This window comes from Nipponia nippon, unplaced genomic scaffold, assembly GCF_047370975.1.
Source record: "Nipponia nippon isolate SJK-2023a ecotype South Korea unplaced genomic scaffold, ASM4737097v1 scaffold_5, whole genome shotgun sequence".
Taxonomy (NCBI): Eukaryota; Metazoa; Chordata; class Aves; order Pelecaniformes; family Threskiornithidae; genus Nipponia; species Nipponia nippon.
Window position 1 is genome coordinate 94,967,874 of NW_028262369.1, and position 27,741 is coordinate 94,995,614.

General features: G+C 36.1%; 1 protein-coding gene across 1 annotated transcript in view; it reads right to left on the reverse strand.

The window, feature by feature from the left end:
• The window catches only part of LRP1B (LDL receptor related protein 1B), a 756,289-nt gene that overhangs the window by 224,511 nt on the left and 504,037 nt on the right, over nucleotides 1-27,741 (reverse strand). The window contains exons 23-28 of the mRNA XM_087732714.1: nucleotides 27,105-27,350; nucleotides 18,175-18,372; nucleotides 16,327-16,531; nucleotides 12,192-12,356; nucleotides 11,003-11,247; nucleotides 619-750 (exon numbers count right to left, since the gene is read on the reverse strand). Of these exons, the coding sequence (XP_087588840.1) occupies nucleotides 619-750; nucleotides 11,003-11,247; nucleotides 12,192-12,356; nucleotides 16,327-16,531; nucleotides 18,175-18,372; nucleotides 27,105-27,350 (1,191 nt within the window). The remainder of the gene's footprint in view (nucleotides 1-618; nucleotides 751-11,002; nucleotides 11,248-12,191; nucleotides 12,357-16,326; nucleotides 16,532-18,174; nucleotides 18,373-27,104; nucleotides 27,351-27,741) is intronic.

A 27,741-nucleotide genomic window follows, 5' to 3' on the forward strand; every position in this document is an offset into this window, starting at 1 on the left:
AGTAAAGGTAACTTTTTCCCCTGCAATATCCTTGATACGACAACATATTTTTTTTTATTTCCTAAATGTTATTAATCAACACTGAAGAGAGTAACGTAGTACAAGGTTTTACAGATAATAGACACAATTATTTGACATTCTGAGGGTTTTTATAGCTTAAAAGTGTTTATTGTAGTATTTTATATAACTCCTCTGCAAGGCTGCATGTCTAATATTTGCTCTTCCTTTTATTTTCTTAATCCTCAAAAATGAAACTAAGGCAACTTTAGAAGAACAGGTAGAAATTTAAACTATTAAGTACCTTTTTGTTATTCAGCTTACTTGACTCATCATTTTCTGATGACGCACTTTACAGTATAAATCTTTGTGTTTTGCAGAGATAAGTTTTACCAACATATCATACACACAAGCAACAGAAAAAATGGCTGTGGCAATAAATATCAAAGCTTCACACACCTCGTATTTTAGAATGTTATCAATTCCCAAAAAGTAGATGTACCTTGAAAATATATCATTATAATGCACTGTAGAGATTGTTTTTACGATTATGTATTTTAATTTGTACAGCTCAAAATTCTAAAATCAATGTAAGTGTCAGGCTTTGGGAGGAAAACTTACCGTAACACGTTTTCTTGTCTAAAGACAGTTTCATCAGATGTGGACAGGCACATGCAGCACTTCTGTTGTGATTGATCAGACACATGTGAGAACATGGACCTCTGCCCTCATTAGCAGCACACGGGTTGGAAGCTAAAATTGAATAATGAAATACACAAAATATAAAAACATCTTTTGGAACTACGGTTTGTCAAACTAGTATAAGCTACACTGGTGAGAAAGCAGTGAAAATTCTGTTTGAAGACAAACCTGGCCTCATTGATTCACTGAGCTTGTACTCTAATCACTTTTTCCAGGCTAATATTCAACTCTTGTCCAAGCATATATTTTTTATATTTTTTTTGTTAGTACAGCCACAAAATTTATCATTGTAACTTCATAAAATTTTCCCGGTGAGATATTAATTTTGCAGTCTATTTATAACATTAAAGTGTAAAGAATTGTATGCTCCTAACCAGGACACATGGCATAAAAAGATGTTAATATGATGAGGACCTGAAGAACAAATTTCATTTTGTGAAGAGTCAAAGCTTAGATTATGTGATGAATTTTGGCATTCAATGTTTCTTCTCAATTTGATCTACCTACTAGAATATTAGTTGGAAATCTAAAATGCAAAGATAATTTGGAAAAAAACATGCCAAAGTATTTCTACTTTTCTCAAAGAAAAACCTTTTCTAAGTGTAGCTTTTTTCCAGTGGCTTCCTATAGTTTACTGATGTGCTAAAATTGCTTTAAAGAGCAGAAAGAAAGCTGACCAGAGAAGAATTCTTAGTCTTACAAAACCTAGAAACTACTTTTCTTCTCTTCATTCATTAATACACACACACAGTTCCTGAGCACTCCTGAAGAGACATTCCAAGCATAAACAGAAAGCAATGTCAAATTTTCCATTTACCAAAAAGCCTTAGAAAATTAACAGTGATGAAAAGGGAAGCGGGAATGACTGACTCATAAAGACAAACCTATAATTAACAAAATCAATTAGGTTATAATATATTCCTCCAACACTGTGCTAGCCTGCAATATAAGTAATTAGATAACTAGAGAAATCTGATGTATGAATTTCTTCATGAAATAAATTTAGCTCAAACTGAAGCACTAAAATTTGAAGACAAACTCAAGGTTTGCTTCATTGGACCATTTCTTTTTCATCAATGCATGCTTGCTTGAATTTATCCACCAACTCTTGAATCCTTTAACTACTTATTTGTCTGACGAGTATTACAGGAAGAATGAAACTTTCAAAACTTTGGATAAACAGGTTAATGAAATTCTATCCAGCATCTTCCAACATGCAATCAAAAAATCACAGGCTTTTACAGTTTTCTGTAAAGTCATCCCATTTGCCCCTGTCAAACACTGGCAGCACTGGAAGCCACTCAGCACTATCCCAGCCTTTGCAGTTTCTCCTGCTATTCCAAGGTTTCTTAAAGCAGCATCCCATATCCTCTCTGTCAGCTCTTCTAAACCTTTGACAAAATGTCAGCTGGGCCAATAAACTTAAAAATATTTATGCTTGGTTAATGGATTAATATCTTCTTTGACTGCTAATGGACTGTAAATACCTTGTTATCCTTATTTGATGACTATAGTTGTTTCCGACTTTCCCCAAAATTACACTAGAGAAATGTTCATTTAACATCATCACTTTTCCTGTATCTGTAGTAACAATGTGAAAAAATCTGGGTTGATCTCTTAAGTTCACAGCTTCATGTGGAAGATAAAAAATATGAAGCTGAGGAAAAGAGACTGAAGTTAAGAAGGTTCCAGGAGCCCTTCAGGATAAGAAACAATTATTAATGGACTATTAATATTAGTAAATACAAGTCATGTATCCCTATGAACTACACATCAAAAATGAAACACAATTTTAAGGTTTTGACAATATTGTGAAGTAGATCATAGAATCATTTAGGTTGTAATGGATCTCAGGAGATCATCTAGTGATTCAACTTCCTGTGCTTTTTGGCATTCTTAACACTGCTGCTGCAAGATTTAAAATTTAGTCATACGTTTTGCAAAACAGCATTTCCTTTAATTTATTTGCCAATATGAAGCAGTAATTTGAGTGGAACCTCAACCTCTTTATACACATACAACCGTCTGTGGCAAGGTTCTACTTAGGGCCTAAGAAAAACAATCCCCATCTTGTCTTTCTGTGCAAGTAGCGCATTATGCTCTTCTCTACCAAAGTTGCTATTTGAGTATGGAATTCAAATAGAAGAACATACAGAAGAAAACATAAAAGGCATGCTGGTTGTGGTTAAAGTGTGCTATGAGCATCAACAAAGAAGAAACAGTACAATTTGTGTACTATCTGTCCACATCACAATTCCCTTCATATATCATGGAATACAAAATTGGTGGAAAAAGTCTTATAAAGCAGATGTACTTGTTTCCACATGCATGCACAATTGGAGGAGTAAACTACCATAATCTAAAAATTACTTATACCAGTACATACGCATATGTTCCTTTCATATTCATACTGCTTTCACTGAATAACGGCTAAGCCCATTCTTTACTTTCTAATAAAAACTAATTCTCTTGAAGGCATATAGGTATGCTATTGCTTTGACTCTCAAAAATGTGGGTCTTTTATTTCCTTGTGCTAGTTCTGTTACTTCCTTCTATTTCTATTGTGAATAACCACATAACCATTCCTTATTCACCTTCACCATGCCATTTACAATTTCACAGACTGCCATCATACAGAAGCCTGTCTATAAGCTGTATTTCAAGACACATCAGCTTACCTGTCCTCATACAAAAACCTTTCCCATGCTCTTGATCAGCCTGTCAAGCTTTCTCAGTATCTTTTATATGATCTGTATACAGTATTCAAGATATGGGAGTAATATTATACAGCATCACAATTCACTATCTGTGTTTCTTTATTCCTTTCCTAATCATTTCCACCAATCTATTTTCCTTTTGATCACAGCAACCCACAGAACTGGCATTTTCACCAACTGGCCAGACTTTTGCATTATTTAATTGATTTCCACTGCTGATTGCTTGCCAATCTGTTTCTCTTGCAGTACTGCACACAGATATACATGTATCACTCTTTGACATCATATTTGTTCTTGACTGCTCTCTAAAACGTTATTTAAACAAAATGTTTATTTTTCTTGACCAGTAACCCTTAAAAAAACCCTTCCGACATTCTATCACCACTTGACAAATTTCAGTTACTCTGACAACCTCTGAATATGCATTCACTACAGACCAACTTATCCTCCATATTAAGTTCATATTGAACCTGCCCCTTCTTGGCATCAGATTTTAGCTAGGCAAAATTTTAATCTTATACTTTAATGGTGTGCGACATGATTAAATTCTGACTACACCTTCAAATATATGCGCTACAGTTACATCAAAAGGATACTTTTAAATTGCTGACAATCTATTCCCACTCATATTTAAAACCAGTTATAGATCTAATCCTCTGCTCACTGTCAATACTTTCTGTAGTATTGCTTTACATAGAGCCAAAAAACTTTCCGTTGTACTCAGTCAAGTTAAAATCTTTATATTACCTGATTATATCTGCCTATTTTAGCATTAATCTTTGGAATTTGCAACTTAGGACTGATCAGAGAATGCATTAGTTCTAAAATACATATTTACTTCCTGTATTCACTATTTCTACTTCAGTTTTTAATCATTCACTTGAAGAATTAGCCAGTATATCATCTAATAAAAATTTACATATTCACCATGGAACAAAATAAACAAGAATATTATTAGCTCAAAGTTAGCACAATTCTTCATGATACTCTGTTGTATATAGTATGATAGCTTTATGGTAATTCTGAAATTCTTGTTAATGAATCTCTGTTTCGCACCCCCTCCAGTGTACAGTATGAGATGAAAGGGTACTGCAAAAAAGTAACAGAGAAAAGTGTAATTAATGATATATAAGTCCAAAACTAAGAAGGGACTGCATGGAATGACTAACCTTAAAAAAGCATACTGACATACTAGGTAGATAAGAAACACAGATGTAAAAGAATGACAAATGTTGTACTGCTAGGGTATTACCATGTGAAAGGCCAAAGCCAATAGTACTTTTAGGAGCGGGTGCTATGTTTTATAGAAAACTTTCAAAAAAATCAGAAATTTACTAAGCAGTTACAAAGGATTAAATTAAATCCAAGTGTGAAAATCTACAGAAGAGTCACATGACAGAGTGACTGAGAAATAAAATGTCTGAAAAAATTCAATACATATATAGTAATATACAAGGAAAAAAACAATCTCGAGTTACATACATGAGGATGAGCACTGAAATAGCATCCATACCTAAAAGATCCTGTTCTGAAGCAACAGATTATATTTATACTTATGAAATGGCTGTCCAATACCCCTCTTATTACAAAAGCTTGGACATGCTAAACACAATTATCAAGTATTAGGGTCAAAACAAGCAAGACTATGTCCTGTCTCACACAGTGCATAGTTACGCACCAGAGCCATCTGACCCAAAATTTGTGGACGTCAAGAGTTTGTGTAAGTTCAAAAGTCAACTAGAACAGTTCATGCAAGAAGAATCAGTCAAAGGCTTTAAAGCCTTTGAAGCACAAAGATACCATTTTACGTTCAAAAATCATTGAGTTACAGGTTAGTGGAAGCTGACAGGCTATATGGGAGGAGCATGGCTGTTATCTTCCCCCAGGGTCCATACTTTCGTGTAGGCACTGATCAGCCATTGACAAAGACAGGATGCTGAGTTAAGACGAAGGTAGGAAAGACTGCTTTTATAATTCCTAAAACAAAAACAGAACTTTCACAAGGCACAAAGGAATCCAATTTAAAGTTCAGAAAGATTGCATATATTTTGCATGATACATATACCAATCTTGCTGCTGGTTTTAAAGTAAAAAGAATGTACACAAGAAGGTTGTGATAAAATCTCAAACTAATAAATTTTTTTAAATCCTCCCAAAATAAAATAGCCAAAACTTTGCTCATGTGCATCTTAAGCTGCATTTCTGTAAAAAGTTATTTATTTTAAATAGCGGGAAATCCAGGCCTCAACAGAATATCGTAACAAAAGTGCCATGAAGTTAAATGTTTTTCATGTTTTAATTACAAAAGAGCCCAGTGGTACCAATATACTTTATATTCAGCAGTTATTATACGCTTATCCTGATTTTTAGTCTATAAAAATTCAATCTGCAAAAAGAAAAATAATGCCATGGGCATGTTGTTTTTGCGGGTTTTTTTGTTTGTTTGTTTTTTAAATTCAAAGTAATACCCTTGAGAAATACAAAAAACTGGGGAATGTGTGAGGAATTCACAGCTTTCTAACTGTTTTCAAGCTGTGATCCTTCCAATGCACTATATTTACTCCCCTCATCACTAAGCTCAGTAGTACACCTCATGGTACAAGTACAACCTCTTGTGCCTAAAATAGAAGACCTCATTCTTTGCAGCAAGTGGATTCTTAAAATAAAATGGTAGTTGAGAAAATACTCTTCCTAGAAAACCTGTTTGCTATGTTAATAGCATTCCTGACACACAGCTTTGATTCTGTGAAGATGAGTAGGTCTCAAACTCATATTCCTGAGATGTGACATCATTCTGCATTAGATCATGAAGCCTTCCACAATCTCCTGTGGTTTACTAACAGATGAACCTATCATCCATACAAATATCTAGCTATAACGTCACTACCTTAAATTAGCATCTGTCTAGGTTAACTGAAATATTGTTGCTTTAGGCTACAGGAATTTATTTAGCTCTGCTCTAGTTTATTTCAATCAATATAAGTTGCATGAGATATTTTAAAAGCTAATAACCTTTTGCCTGCATAGGTGACCCAGATGTATACCTATGGAGCTGAGACTACAAAATGTTTGTCCTTGAGTGCTATATTTATGCTGACATTTTGCAGTGTAAATCTACTGTTAATTTTATCTTGGGATTCTAAAGTGTATGCTATCTTCTTTCATTTATTGCAAAATTACTATAAATTCAAAAGAAAAATTAAGAAGTAATCGCATAGTATCACCATTTTTCTCTAGCTCCAATAAAGCCAGGTACTGGAGATTTGTAGATAGAAATTGCTTCCATTGAAAGAGAATAATTTAGAGCAAAGCCAGAAGGCCAATCATAAATCGAAATCTGGTGTTTTCTACATCACAAAATAAAAGCTGCAATTATACAACTTGATATTTGAACGTCTTGATTCTGGCAAATAACTGCTGAAAACTCTTCTACAGCTTATACTTTGCCTTGAGGCCAAGGTATCTGCAACTATGGAATACTGACCGATGTCTCCCTAGGCTATAGTCTCTCTTTAAAGACGTTGCCTGGCCCCAGTCTAAACAGAAAATATTTTTTTTTTTTTCCTGACAGCAAGAAATGGCTAATGGGAACTCTAGTGCTACTGTGAAAACACCAAATAAAGAACACAGTTCCTCAAATCCCAAAGTTTGGGAAGTGACTAATTATAAAAAATAGCAAAAACCATTACTCGAAAGGGCTATGCACAGATCTATATTTACTCCACCTATATTTTAAGATCCTGGACATAGATAGTTTTTGGACAGACAGCTTTGTTAGGACACTACCCTAGCCTAAAGAGTATATTCTCATAAGAGGCTTATTTCAAAAAGTAATAAAGCCCGAGCAACTTGACATTCACTGAAAAACACTAACATTCTTCTTTAATAGAAGATCATTATTATTTTTAAATAAAACCATCAGAAAAATGTATCCTGACAGCATATGTCACATATTGCAAGGTAGATTAGGAGCTGTTCACTGTGAGTCCTTATCAGTTGTCATCATGCTTAGACTCACGAACTAACAGTGAGTTGTATTCATTGCTCTCCTTTTTTCAATGCATGCTGTTAGAGAGCATTCTCCAAATCTTTTGACAACTAGTGTGCAGGGAGAATTTTACTTGCTGGTACTCATTTACATTAGAGCTATATCCATAGTCTTCTATGTATAACTAATGCAGAACTGGGTTCTAAGACGTTTACAAAGCCATACAAAATTGTCAGGATTTAATGTTTTCAAATAAAGATTGCTCAGAACCTACTAACATAAAAGTCTGAATAGCTTACTGAGCACTACAAACCCTGGGTGAGAAGAAAAACAAAATATCATTTCTCAATTTTTAAAAAGCAAGTATACGTGCTACAAATTTTAAAGTACTTTCTATTACCATCAACTTTTTGGCAAAAGAGTTGAAATTTATCCAGAGATCATGGAACATTCTATAAGCTGGAGGTGGTCATCCTCCAGCAGTATTTTTTACTTTCCTATATTTACATACAAATTAAGTCATTGTACTTTGTTATATCTCACAATACAAACATATATTCAATTCTTTTTTCAGCATCGGTATTTTCCATGGCACATCCCAAGAGCTTCTATACCTAGATACAGCCCAGATGTGTCCTATAACAACAGAACTTAATTTACTAATAGATAATGCACCTGATGGTATCTCAAGCATGTCAGAATACAATGTTGAACTCAAGCCTATAAAAATAAGGGGAAAAATGTACATACACATTTGCACATCTGAAGTACATATATGTACAAATGTATATGTTTAAGTATATATTCACATATTAACTATGGATTATTATAGATGTGATATCTATAAAATATGTATTATTCACACCCTAGATAATCTGTATCCTTATGCCCATTTACGATAAATAACCTACAGAAATTCAAAGACATGTCATGGAGAATTAAAGACGGTGAAGATACTAGGGAAGAATGAACAGCTTATGGGAGACAGGAAACCACTGCGGAAGAATAGTTGCTGGAGTAAACTTAATCATATGTAAATCAATAAGAGAGCAACTCACCTCATTCATTAATCATGACTTGTTCAGTCCTGGATGATCTGTTTTGTTGTTTACAAATAACCCATAATTTATTGATATAAAAATATAAAAAAGCCTACAGACTTAGTTCTTCCCTCCAATGGCTGATACAATAAAAGATTTGCTACATGTGTATAGGAAATCTACATTGAAGAGTTGGACTGTCTTGAGAAAGCTGACATTTCAGCTGTGGGTAAGAGGTTCTGAGCTCTGTTCTCTTTTTGATCAATACTCTATCGTATCTCTTTCCAAGAATGAGTTTTCCAGTTGTCAGCAATATCATAATAATGTCTTCCTGCCCTATATTTGGTTTTGTAACTTTAAATTTATTTTAAACATCAACGTAGCTATAGTTGTACCAAAATATGTCACTTTAATTAGTTCTTCATTTCACATGGGGATCCACTGAGAGGACTGATCTCCATGTATCCTTCCAACAAAATAACTGAAGAAGTTTAATCAGGACCATTTTCTTCTGCTCAGCATCTTATCATATTCTTTCATTATTACTTCAGCTAACCACCTCATCCACATTATTTCACATTGAATAAAGTCAAGCATCTGATTCAGAAGTCCAAAGACTCCTAGTAAATTACTATGTAACAACACTTTCCAACTATTTCCATTAACACTTATGATTCCCAAGTCAGGTATACACGGACTTCGAAGAGCTCAACATTTGAAAGGTCAGAGAAGGAGCAACTATAAAGCCCAATAAAAATTCTCTTTTTTGTGAGTGTAGAAGTGGAGATAACTGTTAAGAAGAAGAAAATTGCCAGTTGTCAGCAATGTACTAAGTATCTTGGATTCACCTATCCTCAACTCGACAGCAGTTGGGGAAAAAAGGAAGTATGAGGGAAGGCAGGAAGACGTGTTTTGACCAGTAGCAGATAGTGCTACCAACAGGTAGGTATCAGGATGAAATCACAGCAAAATGTTCCAAGTCTCCCTACAATTAATTTGGATTTAATTATTGCTTACGTTATTAGCAATATGTTTAGGTACAGTCTATATACTGCCATAACTGAAGCCAGAAAATTTAGAGTGGAAAATAATTATACACCAGTTCAATAAAATCTTTGTATTTGTAATCCTCAGAGAAGTAATAGTTAGTTATACTCTAGAAAAATACTAGATCTGCAACTAAGGGGTTACTCTCTGATTTCTTTCTTGGTCCTCATGAACCTTCACATGTACCACCACTGAAGTCAATAACTTACATTTCTTGACTAAATGTTTACCATCTAAATGAGAGATTCACGAATCAGTGATAAAATCATTTGAAGCTTCAGCTGAAATTCTAGGAAAATCATTAGCCTTTTTACCTATGTGACAGACATTGTAAATCTGTCTCAAAGAGTTAAGTTTTAGCAGGTTCCTGCATTTTTCATTAGGAATTAAATAGAATCTGTCATTAAACTAATTAGATACAATCTCGTCAGTCTTCATTTTCAAGATTAATACAGTTTTATCTTAAGTTATAGCAGCTGAAGATTACTAAATACACAACTACTGCTGGACTATCTATCTAATGACAAAGCCTATGCACTTGCCATAATTGTACAGCAGTGCTCTGGTATAAAGAGATGTTATACTATAAAAGCTGGTATAAAATTGAAATGGAAATATATACACATGAAGAGGTAAGCTTTATACAGACAAAAATGGGAAGTTAAAGTTAAAAAATAATGTATCAAGAAATAATTAAAGAATTTCCTATTATTTAATTAATGCATATACTGTGAACTTCCTTTCAGTTTTGATTGTTATTCACACCAAAAATAAGTTTTGATGATTCTTGAAGTTTTAAACTCCGAACTCATGCCTCCAGCAGGTTGAGTTCATTCTCCCATGAAAGACATACTGTGTTAATTTGAAATTGAAAATTGTAAATGTTATTTTAAAATAAAAGCTGTTTAGTGAATAGGATATGCTTTGGAAAAGCGACAGTTTATGGACAACACCCAACTGAGGCTATTTACGTAGAAAGATAGCGGTCTACAATAGTGGAATCTAAATTATGCAGTCCTAAGAGTGAACAAGGACACCAAGAAGCAAACAGAGGCAGACAAGTGAATGAGTAAATTAAGGCAAATCACAGCACAAAGTGAATATTTACAACTAATAATTGTATACAGAATTTATTTCACAGAAAAGTTCATCTTCCTCTGGAGAGAAGCAAGAGAAAGACAGCTAACATTGTTATAGTTACTTTTGTCAGACTAGTTACTCCAGTTAACAGAATAAGTAAGTTGGAAGCCTCTTAAATAAATGTGGTTCTGCACTATATTTGTAAGGGATCAAGAACAAGAGTCCAAATGGGCAAAATTCACAGACACTTATCCCATGAAGCTTCTGGCTCGAATAAAGATTCTATTGCCACCCAAGGAACACTAGTGCTGAATACAACATTTAATTAAGAATCATCAGTTCAAAGAAAATTCATATATAGATATTTGTATAAAATAATACTTTTTTTTCCCCTCATAGGCATAATAATTAATTACTCTATAGATAGTCACCTTGTGGTTGACGACTTGGATGATATATCTGAAGATCAAATGGCTGAGCACTTGTTTTTTGTATTACACTGACATTTTGGCCAGTCCATTTATTGGCTTTTGCAAGTGTATTGGTCCGCCAATCTGTCCAATATACTTCACTCCCATACAAAGAAACAGCAAAAGGGTGAGAAAGATATTCATGACCCCGTATAATCTCTATCATGCCGGTTCCATCATATAATGCAGAATAAATGGCATCCGATCTACAAGATAACCCCAAATTTAAGATTACATAAAAATAAAAGAAAAATCACACAATCATTATGACATCAGTACAAAATGTATAAAAACCTTACTCTTACCTACTGGTAAGACCAAAGAATGTTTACAGTCCGATCATTAACTTCAGAGATGATTTAGTTCACATTATTAATTTAACTAAGGATTTGAAATACTGGTTTCCTTGTACACTGTTTTTATATTCAAATTTACCTCCATGCTGTGAAAACACAGCAGAAAAACCAGTTTCCATTCAGATGAACTTATGGAAAAAATAGTGAAATAGCTTGGGTCTTCCATGTGTAAGTGTCAGGGAGGACAACTGGGCAACTGCTCTCTAAGGCAGAGGGAGCCAAGAGCCATGGATGATACCACAGCTGGCAGAGCAGAGGCTTCACTATCCAGGGCCGCATCCCACTGCCCCCAAGCAAAGTGAGCAGGGCAGGCCCCAGGGGTGGCAGCCAGGTTCAACCAAGAGTCCAAATCACCAGAAAAGTTTGTGGTGATGAGACAGGGTCAGACCAGGAAGCCACTCTGTGGGTTGGGGTCTGGACCAATGGGGCCTATTGCCAGGCAGTGCTGTGGCTGGGCTGGAGACTGGTGCTCCAGCGGTGTCACTCAGGCAGGGGCCGAGCTCCAGGGCTGTGCTGAAATGGGCTCCTGGGACCATGGGCAGCATGCGTGGAGGGAAGTCCCTGAGAAGCCTGGTAAGGGCCATTAAGGTCTGATGGTACAGACCATGAAGACCGTGAAGAAATTATATATAATAGTAATGCAATTAAAGACATGTACATACCGCACCCTTGCACAGAAGACTCTTTACATACATAATGTACATAACTACATTCCACTTACAATGTAGTTTGTATTTTTGTACGCAAGAATAAGGTTTTTTAAACAGATAATAAGAATACTGTTATAACATTACCTGGCATCTGTCCACACTATTCTTTTTTCAAAGTGATCTACAGTGAGGCCATTAGGCCACGCTCCAGTATCCATATCTTTATATATGATCTTTCTTTCCGCTCCACTCATGGAAGCGGATTCAATGCGAGGAAAATTTGCATCCCAGTCTGTCCAAAACAGAATTCTGGTGAGATAAAAAGGAAAAGAGATATAAGAAAATATTAAAGCATGCAGAATAATTTCAAATGGTTCAATAAGACAATAGTTGGAAAAAAAGTTCAAACCTTCACATGTTTTAAATGAAAGGAATAAACATAGATGAATTTGGGGAACTATATAAATTCCTTGAAGTAATAAGGTAACATGGAGGTAATATTTCATTATTAGTGTTAGAGCAATCATGAAACTCAAAGTTTTTTAAAAACTAGTAGTTTAATAGCATTCCCTTTTTCATGTCCATTGATACAACAGCTTGTCTTGTCTTCCTTCTATAATTAGAAACCCAGCTCATTAAAAAAAAAAAAAAAAATTATAATGAGAGCCTTTGAAAGCGATCCACACAGGAGGAGGATGGGGAGGGGAGAAAGGGAAGAAAGGTGATTTGAGGTAGCAGTGATTAAGGAACATGATAAACTAGAGATTTCTATTTATTATTACAAGTGTTCCAATGAAGACCCTGAGATTTTGGTGTGTCCCTGATGAATTTTATACAGATTAGTCTTGCTAAGAAAACTGAAAAGATGTGTTGTACGGTAGGCTTTTTCAGTTATGTACTATCTCCTGTTTTTTTTCCAATAAAGAGAACTTTCACCTGTATAACCAAAGAAGTTTCTTGTTAAGTAATAGCAGCAGTGTCACCAAAAGGCCAAAAATACACTTTAACTGTTCTTAGCTTATGAAGCTTTCAACAACATACCTTTTTTTTTTATGTTAAAGGAAAACAATACCTTTGATATGACATTAGTTTTAAAGAGTTAACTGCAGAAAGTCAGACTGTAACAAAATTTTGGCAAGTAACATCAGATAGCTTCAGTCCTGAACATGTACCAGTACTTAAAGGGGAGCTACAAAGAAGATGGAGACTCCCTTTTTACAAGGAGTCACATGGTGAGGACAAGGGGTAACAGGTACAAGTTATTCCCAGGGAGATTCCGATTGGACACGAGAGGTAAATTTTTCACAATGAGAACAGTCAATCATTGGAATAATCTCCCCAGGGAAGTGGTTGACTCCGCTATGCTGAGCACATTTAAGACTCAGCTGGACATGGTGCTGGGCCATCTCCTCTAGATTGTGCTAGAAAGGTTGGACCAGATGATCCTCGAGGTCCCTTCCAACCTGGCATTCTATGATTCTATGATATATTCTAATAAGGCCTCTCCATTTAGTGCCTGTGAACAATAGCAGATGCTATATTTAAATAATTAGGCATAAGGCTATAAAAAGGCCTGTCTTCCTACCAAACTCCATTTCTAACTCTCTCCCTGGGGTGCGGGTCTCTGCTCAGTGTGTGTGCTGTGTGTATAGCCAGCTGCGTGCCAGCGGCTGGAGCCAGATGACAGCTCACAGGGCTTGTACATCTCGGGTGCCAGCAACTGGAGCAAGTGAGGATGTGCATGTCAGTGTGTGATCACTGGCAAAGGTGAAGCCGGGCTGGTGAGTGGGTTAAACAGATGGGAGCCAGATATGTGTGTGCCTCTGCGAGCAAGGCACTTGGGGGAGTTGGCTACTAAAGGGACCAGGGAGGTCAGCTAACTGGCACGAGGTCTGGGGCCTGACTGAGAGACATTTACATGTGTGTGTGGCAGCTGGGAAGAGTGAGGATCTGGGGCTAGCTGCTGGGTAGGACAGGGTGCCTACGCCCAGCTACAGCAGTGGGTGTGATGGGATCCTCACCAGCAGCTGGCATGGGGCTGCAGCCTTGGGTTTCACACGTCCTGGAGCCAGCAGCTGGGCAGCCCAGTGATCCCAGGGCCAGCCACTGGGTACTGACTGTCTAAACCCAGCTACTGGAGGAATCCACATTATACATACATATGTATTTCCCACTAAGAGAACTTCATCCTTAACAGCCAGAGAAGTTAACAGGATGAGACCACTGGTGCTGTTTGTTTGTCTCAGTGCTGAGAGTTTCTGCCTGCGTAGACCTTCGTGGCCAGTCATGTGTATAGGTATATATGTTTACGTATGTTGTGTATGTGCATCTGTGTGTGTGTGGACTGGGAATACGTGCTCAGTCTCACTGCAGGCTGGAATCAAAGGCATGGAGCTATGGCAGTCTCGCCTCCATTGGGATACAGGATTTGTGCAATCCTAACACAACCGCCTACTCTGAAACTTCAGTGTTTGTTTATTCATATTTATTTGTGAAAAGATTGAAGACCTGTTCCCATCTGTGGTCAGAGATTTTATTCTTTCCTCACTTCTAAGAAAATGTAGCACACAATTGCTTCTAGCTTTTCAAAAGGCAGATTAAGCCTTCAGTTTCAGGAAGAGTGGTGATTTGATTTTTTTTTTTTCCTCCCAACCATTTAATTTGAACAACTTATCTGCCAATTCTTCTGCCAACAGGATGCCTCTTTTTAAAGATCTCTATAGATAAGTGATGCACTCTGTAAATAAGCTTTCTAGTATCTGAATTGAGAGGGCAGGGTCCTTACTCATTAACACACGTACTTCCTAATTCAGAATTTTAGGTCCCAGAGGGACCTCAGGTCCCAGCAGCTGGGACCTTAATCTACTTTTATTTTTATGTCCACAGCAGTGTTTCTGAAATAAATATTCAGTGAAGACACATGATAGACCACAGCAGGTTCCTAAAGAAAATTAAATGTGATGATTCCGCAAACTTATTGTAATTTACATTATTTTTGGCCACATTTTTTTTTATTTTTATTTTTTTCCTCTCTGAAAGAACAATAATTATGAGAAGAGGGTATAGCTATTGACCAGTGCCTTTTGGTCACTCTAGGAGGATCCAGCTACATAATATTGGATAACGAGGTTTCTGTAATGAGTTTGCAATTTCATATAGCCTCAAAACACTGCTCTAACTCCAAGAATCATAAAGTATTTGTAGTAGTACACTGAATTTCAATACAGAATCAGAACCAATACCTAGCTCAACAGGGAGTTAAGGGTTCATTAACAGTTCTACTTCCCTTCCACTACTTAAGTCTGTTGACTTAAATTTTAACATAAATGGCATGTATGGGTAATTCTTGCTCTGCCAAAAAAATGAGAGGCTAATTTTAAAAGAAAGCAAAAATATCCTAAGTAAAGTTTTAATGTTAGTGGGTTTTTTACTGTGAAGATTTTAAAATTGAATTGTGAAATACATAGATGTGTTCGAGGATTGCTAAAATTACACTTTGTGGGAAAACAGTTTTTATTGTGTTAGCATATTACCAAATCAGGCAATATTTTAATTTAAGCATACTTTTTTAAAACACCCAATTTTGGCCTGTTTTAATTAATATTTTGTTTGATATTATGAAAACATTCTAATATGTATTAGAAACATTTAATTATGGCAGGCATTAGATAAAATACATATTTATGGTAGTAGGCTGAATCTACTACACTCAGTTGCTTATGAGTAATAATATTCCAGTTTATAGAATATGCCTTATGAATAGGTAGAAAAAATACTGACAGAAGTTGGCAAGCATTATCTCCACTTTAAAGATGGAGAACCAAACACAAAACGTGGGATTTACCTCACTCAACTTTTAGTCTTCCAGTAACATCTAAGCTATACTTTTACAGTCCCACCAAAAAGAAAGTCTCTAAGTGAGATGAATCACCTTGGCAATACCTAAATCTGTCCATTAACCACACTGGAAGGTTGGACCAAAGGCTTCAGTTACTATCATCCACATTAAAAAATTAAATTAAACAATCACATAGCAAGGGAAGTAATTTGCCAACAAATAGACCCCTGTATCTCCCGACTTACCTTTTCTTAACCCTTTTCATTGGGGCAAAACACACTAACAATGGATTGCATTTCCCTCAAAATATACTTTCAGGAACTATTAAAGACAAATTAGGAACTACAGCTCACAGCAAAAAAAGGAAATCAAATAATCTCATACTTAAATCTCTCTTCAAAATACTTTGCAACATGAAAAAGTAATCTTTTTTCTAATTACCCATATCTAGGATCCAAAGCAATAGCCCTTGGGTGTTCCATAGCTCCTGCTATTAATGTTGTTCTCAAAGTGCCATCTAGTTTTGCTACTTCAATTTGGTCCAAATTGCTGTCTATCCAGTATATGTTTCCTGCAATCCAATCTACAGTAAGACCTTCAGGTGTGGCCAGACCATGTTGTACTACCACCTCAATGGCACCAACACCTTAAAAAAAAAAAAAAAAGAAGGGGGAGGAGGAGAAAAAAGGAATACAGAGTCTTAAAGAACTACTATAGAATCTCATATAGTGAACATGGACATACAAGTCTATCATATGCTCTTGGAGTGAATTCTTAATTAATCTGATGGATGATAATACTTTGTTCCACGTGACATTTTTTCTTCACAAATGCGATAGACTGCTGTAAATAAGTACACTTTTGCCAATATACAAATAAACTTCATTCCACAGTAATAGAGATTTTTAGTTCTCTGATGCTCTATTAAGTAAAGCTGTGAAACTTACAATAAAGGTCAGAGATCATATGCAGAGTAACACAGGGGACGTACATGTGCCCTATTACCAGGGACTGCTTTTGTAGCATCTGTGAAGCACATGCTCATGCTTCACCTCCCAGTGACCAAACATACTAGACAAGGCTCATGGAGCTCTATTTCAGTCCTTTCTCAATCAGAAAAAGAGAAAACACATTGTGATGCAGACAGAAATGTCAGGGAGAACGCTGTTTGGACTATGCATTTTGAAAAGCTCCACCATAAATAGCCTTATTTTGTTCCTTTGAATTCACATGCGCAGTTCATACTGTCACTGTCTACTAACAGCTCTTCCCTACCAAATACTTCCTCTGGAAGGTCTCAAAATTTTTCACACAAACAGCAACTATAGAAGCACTCTGTTAGCCCTCAGGACTTCCAGGAAGGCACAGTGCTTTTTACAGATGCAAGTTAGTTCTTGACAGCTGCAAGACTGAAGGAGTAAATTATTTTTCTTTTTAATAGAGCACAGAAGTCATGTGGGTTTTGGTATAGTGTGATTATAACATAGTGTGACGACAACAGAGCACCTTACTGGTTTCATACAAACTCCACAACCATTAATGAAAAGAAGCACGCCTTTGGCTGTCTTTACATACTTAGCAGTGTAGGATATTTCTTTCCTGGTCTGAATGTGTGGATATAAAAATAGCCACAAATACCATCTACTAAGGAGAATTAAAAAAACCCGAAACCAAAACCCAAACCTGCCGGAGAACATATGCACAAATGCATATGTGAACTTTTACAAAAGCAAGTTAAATATGCTTATGCCTGTTAGCTCATGCGGGAATGAAAGCACCTGAATATACACTTCAACAAAGAACATTTTGTAGAAACACTTTTGTGTATATTATGAGATTATATTGAGTTATAGGCCATAATTATGTCACCAGGGCAAAGAACAAGTCTTTTTGAATGCTATAAAATTATGAAGCAAAATCTTTCACCTAGTGAGAGCAGATAATTTATCAGATGTCTGATAAATTCCTATACTTTTTTAATAAGGTGAAGGTAAATTACAAAAAATGAGAAAAATCAATATTGCACTCATTGGACCAGGAAGAAATATCAGCCCTTTGCATTTGCCATTTTCTTCCTCCTATAGCCTATTGCAAAAGGAAACTGTTATAACAAAAAGTCTTTTTCTAGCTTTACATCAAGTACAATAGAGATATACACCTTTTTAAAGACAGAATGCCGTAATAAATTCTGTTTCTGAATGGTAGCTCAGTTACAATTTATCAGGTCTAACACCCTGTAACTGCAGTTGTTCTTACTGTTAAGAAATTTCTTAAAGATTAAATTCATACCTCCAGTATCAGAGAGCTTGCCTCTGTAAATTTTGTCCTCTACCACATCTGTCCAGTACAGTAAACTCTGACTGAAATGAAAATCAAGTGCTATTGTATTTCTTAAACCAGGAACTAAGAGGCTGTAGTCACGTTTGTGAAGATCAATTTTTCTGATCTCATGTCGAATAGAAAAAATTATGAAAGCCTCAAATGGATCTGGAAGCAGAAGATTATACATTTCAAAAGAATAATAAAGAGGATACTGTTACATATTGATATAAATGACAAGTGGAATAAGAACAACAGAATACTTTATCAGGAGAAACATGATTAAACAATTCATCTTCTGATAAGGAGTCTTTCAAATACATTTTTAGTCCCACAGACTTCTCACTTCTCCCTTCTAGCATTACCTTTGATCACAACTAGAAATATTAAACATTAAATTCGGGAATATCAAACTCAACTATTGAACCATGTTTTGTAGCTTTCCCACAAGGAGTCCATAATTAAAGCTTTAAAAAGTTGCACGTTATCAAAATTAAAATCTGTTTTTTCAAAAGGTTCAGAAAAATTAATCCATTAAATCATACATTGTTTCAAATGCCACTTAGTGGAAACAATTTACTAAAATATATATAACGTACCTTTTGAGTGTAAATAATGTACCTTGTTTTTTCAATTGAAGTGTTTAAAAAAAACCTCACCCCAAACTACCAAGCAAGGAAACGAACATTTTGTATGCTTATTGATACACCCCATCAAAAATCCAACTACCACTAAAGTTCTCCTTTCTTTGTTATTCAATTAATGCTAGCTTATTTGTGCATGTGAACTTATATCAAATTATATATAAAAATCTGTAAACGCTCTCTTCATAGGTCAACCATACTATAAAACTGATTTTTTATTACAGTTCTTACATATTTTAGATTAGGAAAAAAGTTTTTCAAACAAGTAGCTGTGTTAATAAAACAAACAAGAAAGATAAAAATTGGACTACAGTAACCTTCCAGTACCTGAAGGGGTCCTAAAAGAAAGCTGGAGAGGGACTTTTTACAAGGGCACGTAATGATAGGACAAAGTGTAATGGCTTTAAACTGAATGAGGGCAGATTTAGATTGGATATAAGGAAGAAATTCTTCACCATGAGGGCAGTGAGGCACTGGAACAGGTTGCCCAGAGAAGCTGTGGATGCCCCATCCCTGGAAGTGTTCAAGGCCAGGCTGGATGGGGCTTTGAGCAACCTGGTCTAGTGGAAGGTGTCCCTGCCCATGGCAGGGGGGTTGGAACCAGATGATCTTTAAGGTCCCTTCCAACCCAAACCATTCTATCATTCTATGATTCTGTAAATATAGTATATCCACTCGTATATCTTGGTATATCCACTTTAATAAAGTTTTTCACACCAATCCTTTTCTGTGGGAAAGTAGCTTGGTTTTTCTTTTTTGTTTTTTCTCCAGTTCTTTCTGTTTTCCATACAATTAAACCTCCATTTTATATAAAAGATAGGTTATCGGCAGTTTATGGCAATAGGCAACATTGCATTGTTCTTCTAAAATATTCAAAGGTTGCACAAATTATCACCAAATAGAAAGATGCTTATATACGTCTTTTCGAAAAGATTAATTTCATGCTATTCTCTTGTTAAACATTGCACATACAGATTAAATTATCTATAACATTTTAAGTTAATCAGATACCTCAGTAGAGCTATGTTTCTGCTCTTGAAGTACTTGTTCATAATCTGGCTTGGACTTTCCAAATGTTCCTCCTATTTGTTAAAACAATGAATGACTTTCTGCAAAGGCAATTTTTCAAAGCTCTACGGTAGTTAAATAATTTAATGAAGAACAGGATCACTGACATTAGTAGCTATTTCACAAGTACCAGTTATCCAAACCTGAGAAACACTTTAATGGCACTTCCCAATTTCTGATAAATTGGCAGCTATTATGCAGAAGACCACAGACTACTGCCATACTGCTTTTTAGGCAACTCCAATGCGTAAGAACGCACATGATGGACATCACCAGTAGCTTCTTTTATATTTCCCAGTAATTAACACCACAATGGAAAAAAAGAAACCTAATAAATCTGTGCTATGTTGGATGTGTGTTCTTCATTCAAAGTAGAGGAAGTCTAACTTAAGCTTCATAACCCACAGTGCAAATTATCAAGTACACTGATGAAAAGGATTAGAGTTCAACGGGATCTTGACAAATTTAAGGAACAATACTTAAGAATGTAAGTCAACAATGAGAAATGGGTAAGAAAATGTGTAGGCAAAGTAATAACATTTTTTTTATTTGGACATTTTGATTTAAATGAGCGGGTCACATGCTGCTCTTTTTCCCGCCCTCTTTCTTACCCTTCCCGTAACAACGCAAAGATGTAAATCCAGATCTTTGGTTATTGTGGCTGCTATACAGTCAAGGCACAGATGTGATACCACATAAAACAAAAGAATGACTGATACTGCGATAAACAAGGGGCGCTGCATCGCAGTGCAAAATTTCTCTGGAAGGAATTCAACAAGTAGACAGAAACCAGTTTTACATAGGCTCCTCTATGATATGGCCATTTAAATACAGCCAAATGGATAGCAGTAATTATTGCCTGGCTGGTGAGCTGTGAGCCAGAGTCCAGCCACTACTCTGCTTTACATAATGTAGCAATCAATCACCATAGCCTGGATGACTGGCTGTGGTGGGTTGACCCTGGCTGGAGGCCAGGTGCCCACCAAAGCTGCTCTATTGCTCCCCTCCTCAGCTGGACAGGGGAGAGAAAATATAATGGAAGGCTCGTGGGTCGAGATAAGGGCAGGGAGAGATCACTCACCAGTTACTGTCACCGGCAAAACAGACTTGACTTGGGGAAAAAATGAATTTAACTTATTACCAATCAAATCAGAGTAGGATAATGAGAAATAAAACCAAATCTTAAAAACACCTTCTCCTCACCCCTCCCTTCTTCCTGGGTTTAACTTCATTCCCGATTTCTCCACCTCCTCTCCTCCAGTGGCACAGGGGGACGGGCAATGGGGGTTGGGGTCAGTTCATCACATGCTGCCTATGCTGCTCCTTCCTCCCCAGGGGAGGACTCCTCACACTCTACCCCTGCTCCAGCATTGGGTCCCTCCCACAGGAGACAGTCCTTCATGAACTTCTCCAACATGAATCCTTCCCACAGGCTGCAGTCCTTCACGAACTGCTCCAGCGTGGGTCCCTCCCATGGGGTGCAGTCCTGCAGGAACAGACTGCTCCAGCGTGGGTCCCCCGTGGGGTCACCAGCCCTGCCAGCAAACCTGCTCCAGCCTGGGCTCCTCTCTCCACAGGGCCACAGGTCCTGCCAGAAGCCTGCTCCAGCACGGGCTTCCCAGGGGGTCACAGCCTCCTTCAGGCCTCCGCCTGCTCCGGCGTGGGGTCCTCCAAGGGCTGCAGGTGGAGATCTGCTCCACCCTGGACCTCCATGGGCTTCAGGGGGACAGCCTGCCTCGCCATGGTCTTCACCATGCATGGGCTGCAGGGGAATCTCTGCTCTGGCACCTGGAGCACCTCCTTGCCCTCCTTCTGCACTGACCTTGGTGTGTGCAGGGTTGTTTCCCTCACATATTCTCACTCCTCTCTTCTGACTGCTGCTGCTGTTGCACAGGGGATTTTTTCCCCTTCTTAACTATGCTATCCCACGGGCGCTACCACTGCCGCTGATGGGACTTGGGCCAGCGGTGGGTCCATCTTGGATCCGGCTGGCATTGGCTCTATCGGACACAGGGGAAGCTTTTAGCAGCTTCTTGCAGGAGCCACCTCTGTAACTCCCCCACTACCAAAAACTTTGCCACACAAACCCAACACATTGGAGTAGTCTAGAATTTTACTTATTACCGTCTGACCCCCCCCCATTATTGTAGTAGTAGTGTATAGTAAGTACCACATATCAAGGATAATAAACTGCATAAAATTGAGTATATAACTGATGGGATACCAGATCTGTAGGAAAGAATCCAGAAAATTAGACCAACAATGGCATGGCACTATAAAGAAGGTCAACTCAACATTTGTACTTAAAAGAAAAATGACATAACTCTTCCAGTCCCTCCTCCTAAGCTTCGGTGAAGACAGTCTACAATACTGTACCCTGTTCTGAGCACAGCTCATAAAGAAGAATGTGAATCAACTACAGGAATGCAAGAGGAAATCAGCAAGTGGTGTAAGCGGTCTAGACAGTATGGCCTGCAAAGAAAGAATGAACAAACTGGAATTGCTTAGTTTAAAAAACAATGGAATAAGATGATGAGTGGAAGTACATGAAATTCTCCAAAGACATAAAAGGCTGATGAATTGAAAATGGGAAAAATCTTGTTTTCTATATAAATAACAAGTAGGCCAAGGATTAAAGGCTTAAACTGGAGCAGGAAGACTCAGAAAGACTAGGAAAAAAAAAGTTAAGGAGAGTGAGGCATGGAAACATGTCACCCCTGGAAAACCTGGAGCTCACCAGTGAAGGTGTCTTGAAGGTCTTTGAAAGCAGATAAACAGATAGCCTTTGATCTTCCTTCCAACCTTATAATTCAATGCCTGCATAAAATAAGCTATATTATACTGAATTAGAATTTTCAGACTGAATCGAATCAATTTTATTTAAGGTTATGCTTCCATCACCATATAAAACAAAAATTTGATGTTATTTTCCCACTTGATTCCTCTTCTGGAAATTGAGAGCAAATACTTTTTATTTTACCAATTGATTAAGAGTATTTTCATAAAATCTCACCTTAACTCAATTCAATGTAACGGTTATTAATTCCATTCTTTAAAGCTTTTTTTAAAGAAAAGTAATTGATAACAATTTATTAGAGAAAAATCATACATCACTGTACCTTCTGATTTCATGACTGCACCAAGCTTTTTTACCACATAGGTAAATGTAAAAAATATTTGATACAAACATAAAGCATGAACTGCATTAACAGTTGTAAGAAAAAATTCTGATAGAAGAAAACTGCCTAAACAACACACTCAAAGACTGTACAGAAAGAATAACGCTTCACCTTTTCCAGTAGTTTTAATTTAAAATTCTTTCTTGGGAAAAATGCTAATTGAAGGTTACTGTAACAACAGTAGCACAGCAAGCAACCTGCACTGTGCTTTTATGAAATTTACCTCAAAGGAAAAATTATAACTTCATAAAGAGTCTGAAAAACCATTAAAAGTTTGACACTGCTCAGAGAGGATTGAACGACCCTTCCCCCTTGCCCCCCATTTTAATATTGAAAGCTATCTGGAAATTATAACAAAATTGAATTTAGACCCAGCTAAACCAGATCAAACATACAGACACATCATCCTCTTTTCCAAATATGTGATATAGTGATATAACAGAGTTCCCACAGCTTAGAAAAGGTTGACAGGCATTTTTTAACTAAATCTATACTAAGCTAAGTGTTCCTGAGTTCATCTAACTTTTATTATACCAAATTCTGAAAGGCTGAACATACACATGGAATTTAAATATCTTTCAAGAACATTTTTTTTTCTGTATGCTTATTATCATCTAAAAGAGTTCAAGCGCAATATGAGCACAAGTTATCTTGAAATGTGTTCCAAGAGAAACTAGGAAGAAGAGTATGAAAATATATAATTTATATTGACTTTCTATCTAAATAATGGAGCTCTGTAGCATACTTTTAGTTCAATCAATACAAATTTAAATGTGAATGAAACATTTAGTCTTTGGGAAGTCAGTAATGTAACAGTACACATGCCAGAACAGCAGAAAGCAAACTAGATAAACAAGCGATATGGAAAGTGAAGAAAGTCTGAAGGAGAAAAAAACGACAAGAAACAAAGAGAACATAAGCAGAAATAAGGAAAAACGGGGAAACTAGGAGAAAGATATTGAAAGAGACATTGAAAGAGAAACTAAAAAGAAAAGAACTGCTCAACTCAGGCAATTTATTATTATATACTTATTATTCCATAACTCATTATGCTTCTCTGGTAATTCATTAGATTCCTCTGACAAACACACTATTTGATTCCGATATGCCATCCCCCCCCCAAAAAAAATCACATACATTACTGCATTTTCAGCATTCATATTCCCGTTAGATTTCCGATGGAGACTCAACTAAATGTTTTTACAATATTTTGAAAAAGTGAAGTGCTGCATACTAACTTTACACATTATTGCGGTGTACTAGTGAAATGTTTGACTGTATATAGGGAAGTGCTATTTTAGATAGCAAAAAAATGTAGCTAAGGGCAAGGTAATAATTTTTCCTCTGAGTAATTTTTTTCTCCTGGAAAAAGGATTATTAGTTACTGCTCCAATATAATACACATCTACTCCTGGTTCAAGGTATTTTAAATCACTATGGCTATTCTAAGAATTACTTTTTACCAACTGGTATTATTGAAGAAGTAGTTTGGCATTTGGGAGACTGTTTATCTTCACAAGATCACTTTGAACTCTACTTGTAACAGTATTATATGAAAGCTTTTTTCTTTATTTTATGTTTATTTAAGATCTCATGCACAGAGACATAAATGGTATGGACATTTTAAGGCTAACAGATTCACAAATGAGACCAAAACTCACTTTACTAAAATGCTGTTCACACAGTCAACAACTAAAGTATCAGAGGATCTGTCCTTCCAAGTATTTATCATGCCTTTCAAATGAAACAAACTTAAAGGGGCCAAGATTATTAATGACTATAAAAACATATGTCATATTTAATATGGAATAATTTTGTTACAACTTTGATGGCATTAGGATAGTACCTTTATGGTTTGTAAAGAAAGGTATCATTTTTCTTTATACCAGCTGACATCACCAGTCTCGGATCATATATTTAATTTTACATTCTTTGAGAAAATCCATAAAAATCAATTTGTAACTTCAGATTCTCACCAACATCAGTAAACATTAGCAGACATATCTCATGGGCTTAAGAAAAACTGAGAAACCACAGTCTCACTGTTCTTAATTTTCAGCACAAGTGAGTATATTTCTCTTTGGGTTTTTTTCCGTTAGCTTCCAAATACTGGTCATTTCTATTTAATGTTTGTTTCAAGCTTTCCTCCACCAAGTTACTAACACTGTCTTAAACGCTTTTAATCCTTTCATTTCTGTAACCCAGTAAGAATGCGCTTTTTGAATTACTGGAAATGTCCATAATAAAACAATTTAGATTGATCAAAAGTCAATGAGAATAAGACTAAAGCAGTGTCATCAAATAAGAATTTTAACAGCAATAAAATAGATTTCAGATATACAGAACTACAGTAATATGCCAGTGAAGCATGATTTGAGAGTCTGCTATCAGCATAGCTCAGTAACATCTGAACAACATTCCTGATCTCATACTGTAATAGTAACTATTTACATACAATAGTAACAATTACGGAGACAAAGATTCAATTTGGAGATCATTCTGGAAATTATAACAACAGTTATTTCATCCTGATGAATGAAAACCCCATTCGTAATGAATTAAAAAAAATAGCTCAAAGGCAAGATGTACAATTTAAGAGAACATCCATGACATAAAACTAAATTTTAATTATTCATTGTTTTGGCAAAAAGAAACATTATTTTTATTACACGCAATAGACATTTTGGCCATAAGTAAATTATGGGCTTCATTACTACTGTAACAAAATTCTAAAATGTTTCGTAATTTAGCTCAAACTTTGTTAAAGCAGAAGGATTAGAATTTGCCTTTTCTGAAATATGGACCCCTAAGTTGGCTGCTAGCTACTAAATTATTTCAGGTGACTAGCAATAGGAAACTTGAGCTTTTATTTCTAGCATTCTGATTCAGAATTTTTTCATGTGATCCACCTGAGGAAATGTTGAGTAGCTAGAATCAATCAAGAATATCTTAATCATTTTATCTATTCAATTATGAAATATCCAAAGAAACAATAGACAGTTTGGGAGATATTTCTACTCAGAATTGATAAGATACTATCAAAGAATAAAGACAATAAAGAACAAAAATATCAAAGGATCCTAAACTGAAATTTTGAAAATCTAAACAGCAAAATCAATGCTATTTTTAACTCTCTACAGGGAGGGGTAAAGATGCGATGACAGTTTATATTGCACGTACATGTTTGTATTGCACGCACATATTCACACTGCACTTGAAAAAGACACCCCTAACAATAGTTTCTAAATCATGCTTCAGTACATATCAATAGTGAACAATGAGGGGAATGCATTCCCCTCTCCCATTTTGGCTTTTGTTGATTTTCATAGAATTATAGAATCGTTTAAGTTGGAAAAGACCATTAAGATCATCAAGTCTAGCCGTTAACCTAGCACTGCCACTGTTATTTTCTTGATTAGTGAGCTGAATGGGCTTACTAATGTCAAAAAACAAGTACCAGAATGTGGTAGGTGAAAAAATAGCTTAAATTGTGAACGCTAACAGGCAGCAGATAATTGACTACATGTGTGTGCATGCATGTTCAGAATTAAACTTCTGAACCCTCAAGTAATACTGATCAATATCATGATGTCACAGATTGATCCATTTCTTCAAAATACATAGTAAATCCCCCATATTCCATATATATACACACACATATATGTGTATATATACATAAATATACGTGTATCTATATACACACACACATACGTATATGTGCATATTACATATACATGAAAAACTGTATAAAACTTCAAACAACTTAGAAATTATTTGGAATTAACTTTCTTGGAAAGTCTTAGAAGCAGTGAACTAGTATTGCAATACCCCTTCATCCTGCATCAAGAATATGGATGGCTTTAACAAGTGCTTCAGATTGCTATCAGCCCCACATTTGGATAATCCAAGCCTATATTTCTTACTAAAAAAAAGGAAATAACCCCTCACTAAATGGACATAGCAGCTATTAACATCCAGAATATTGAAAATACAGTGAATTTCAACTTACCAGTACTAACGCAATGTTCTCCATCCTTACTGAGCTTCCAGCCTTCGTAACATGAGCACTTGACAGTATTTTTATGCTGTTCACATACTTGACTACACTTAAGGTGCTTGGTACAGTAATCCATAATCTCACAAGTTTTGTTGTCTATACTAAGACTGAATCCTGCAGGGCAAGAGCATACAATTCTTCCTCCAGGAACCACAGAACATTGATGGCTACATCCACCATTGTTAAGAGAACATTCATCTGAAATAACATGGCGGGAAAAAAAAAACAAACAACAAAACAAACCAAACATTAAGGGCTGCAAGGGCTGTCAGTTATATTGCATATTCTTAAAGTCAATAGGTCAACTAACACACATAAAAGGCCCTGAAGAAGCACAAACTAAATTTTCCATTTGTTGTATTTATTTTTAAAATTATCTAATTTGCAAGTATTCAGCACGGCAGCTTTACAGCAGTCTTTCAGGATTTTAGAATGGCAGATGTACAATGTATATACATTTTCACAGACCTTCATGCATATTATTTCATTCACTTAAGAATTAAAGAGTGTCCATACAGAGTCAATCCAAAGACCATTATGGGTTAACCACCTTCAATGGTGACCAAAAGCTGATGCACAAGGAAATAAA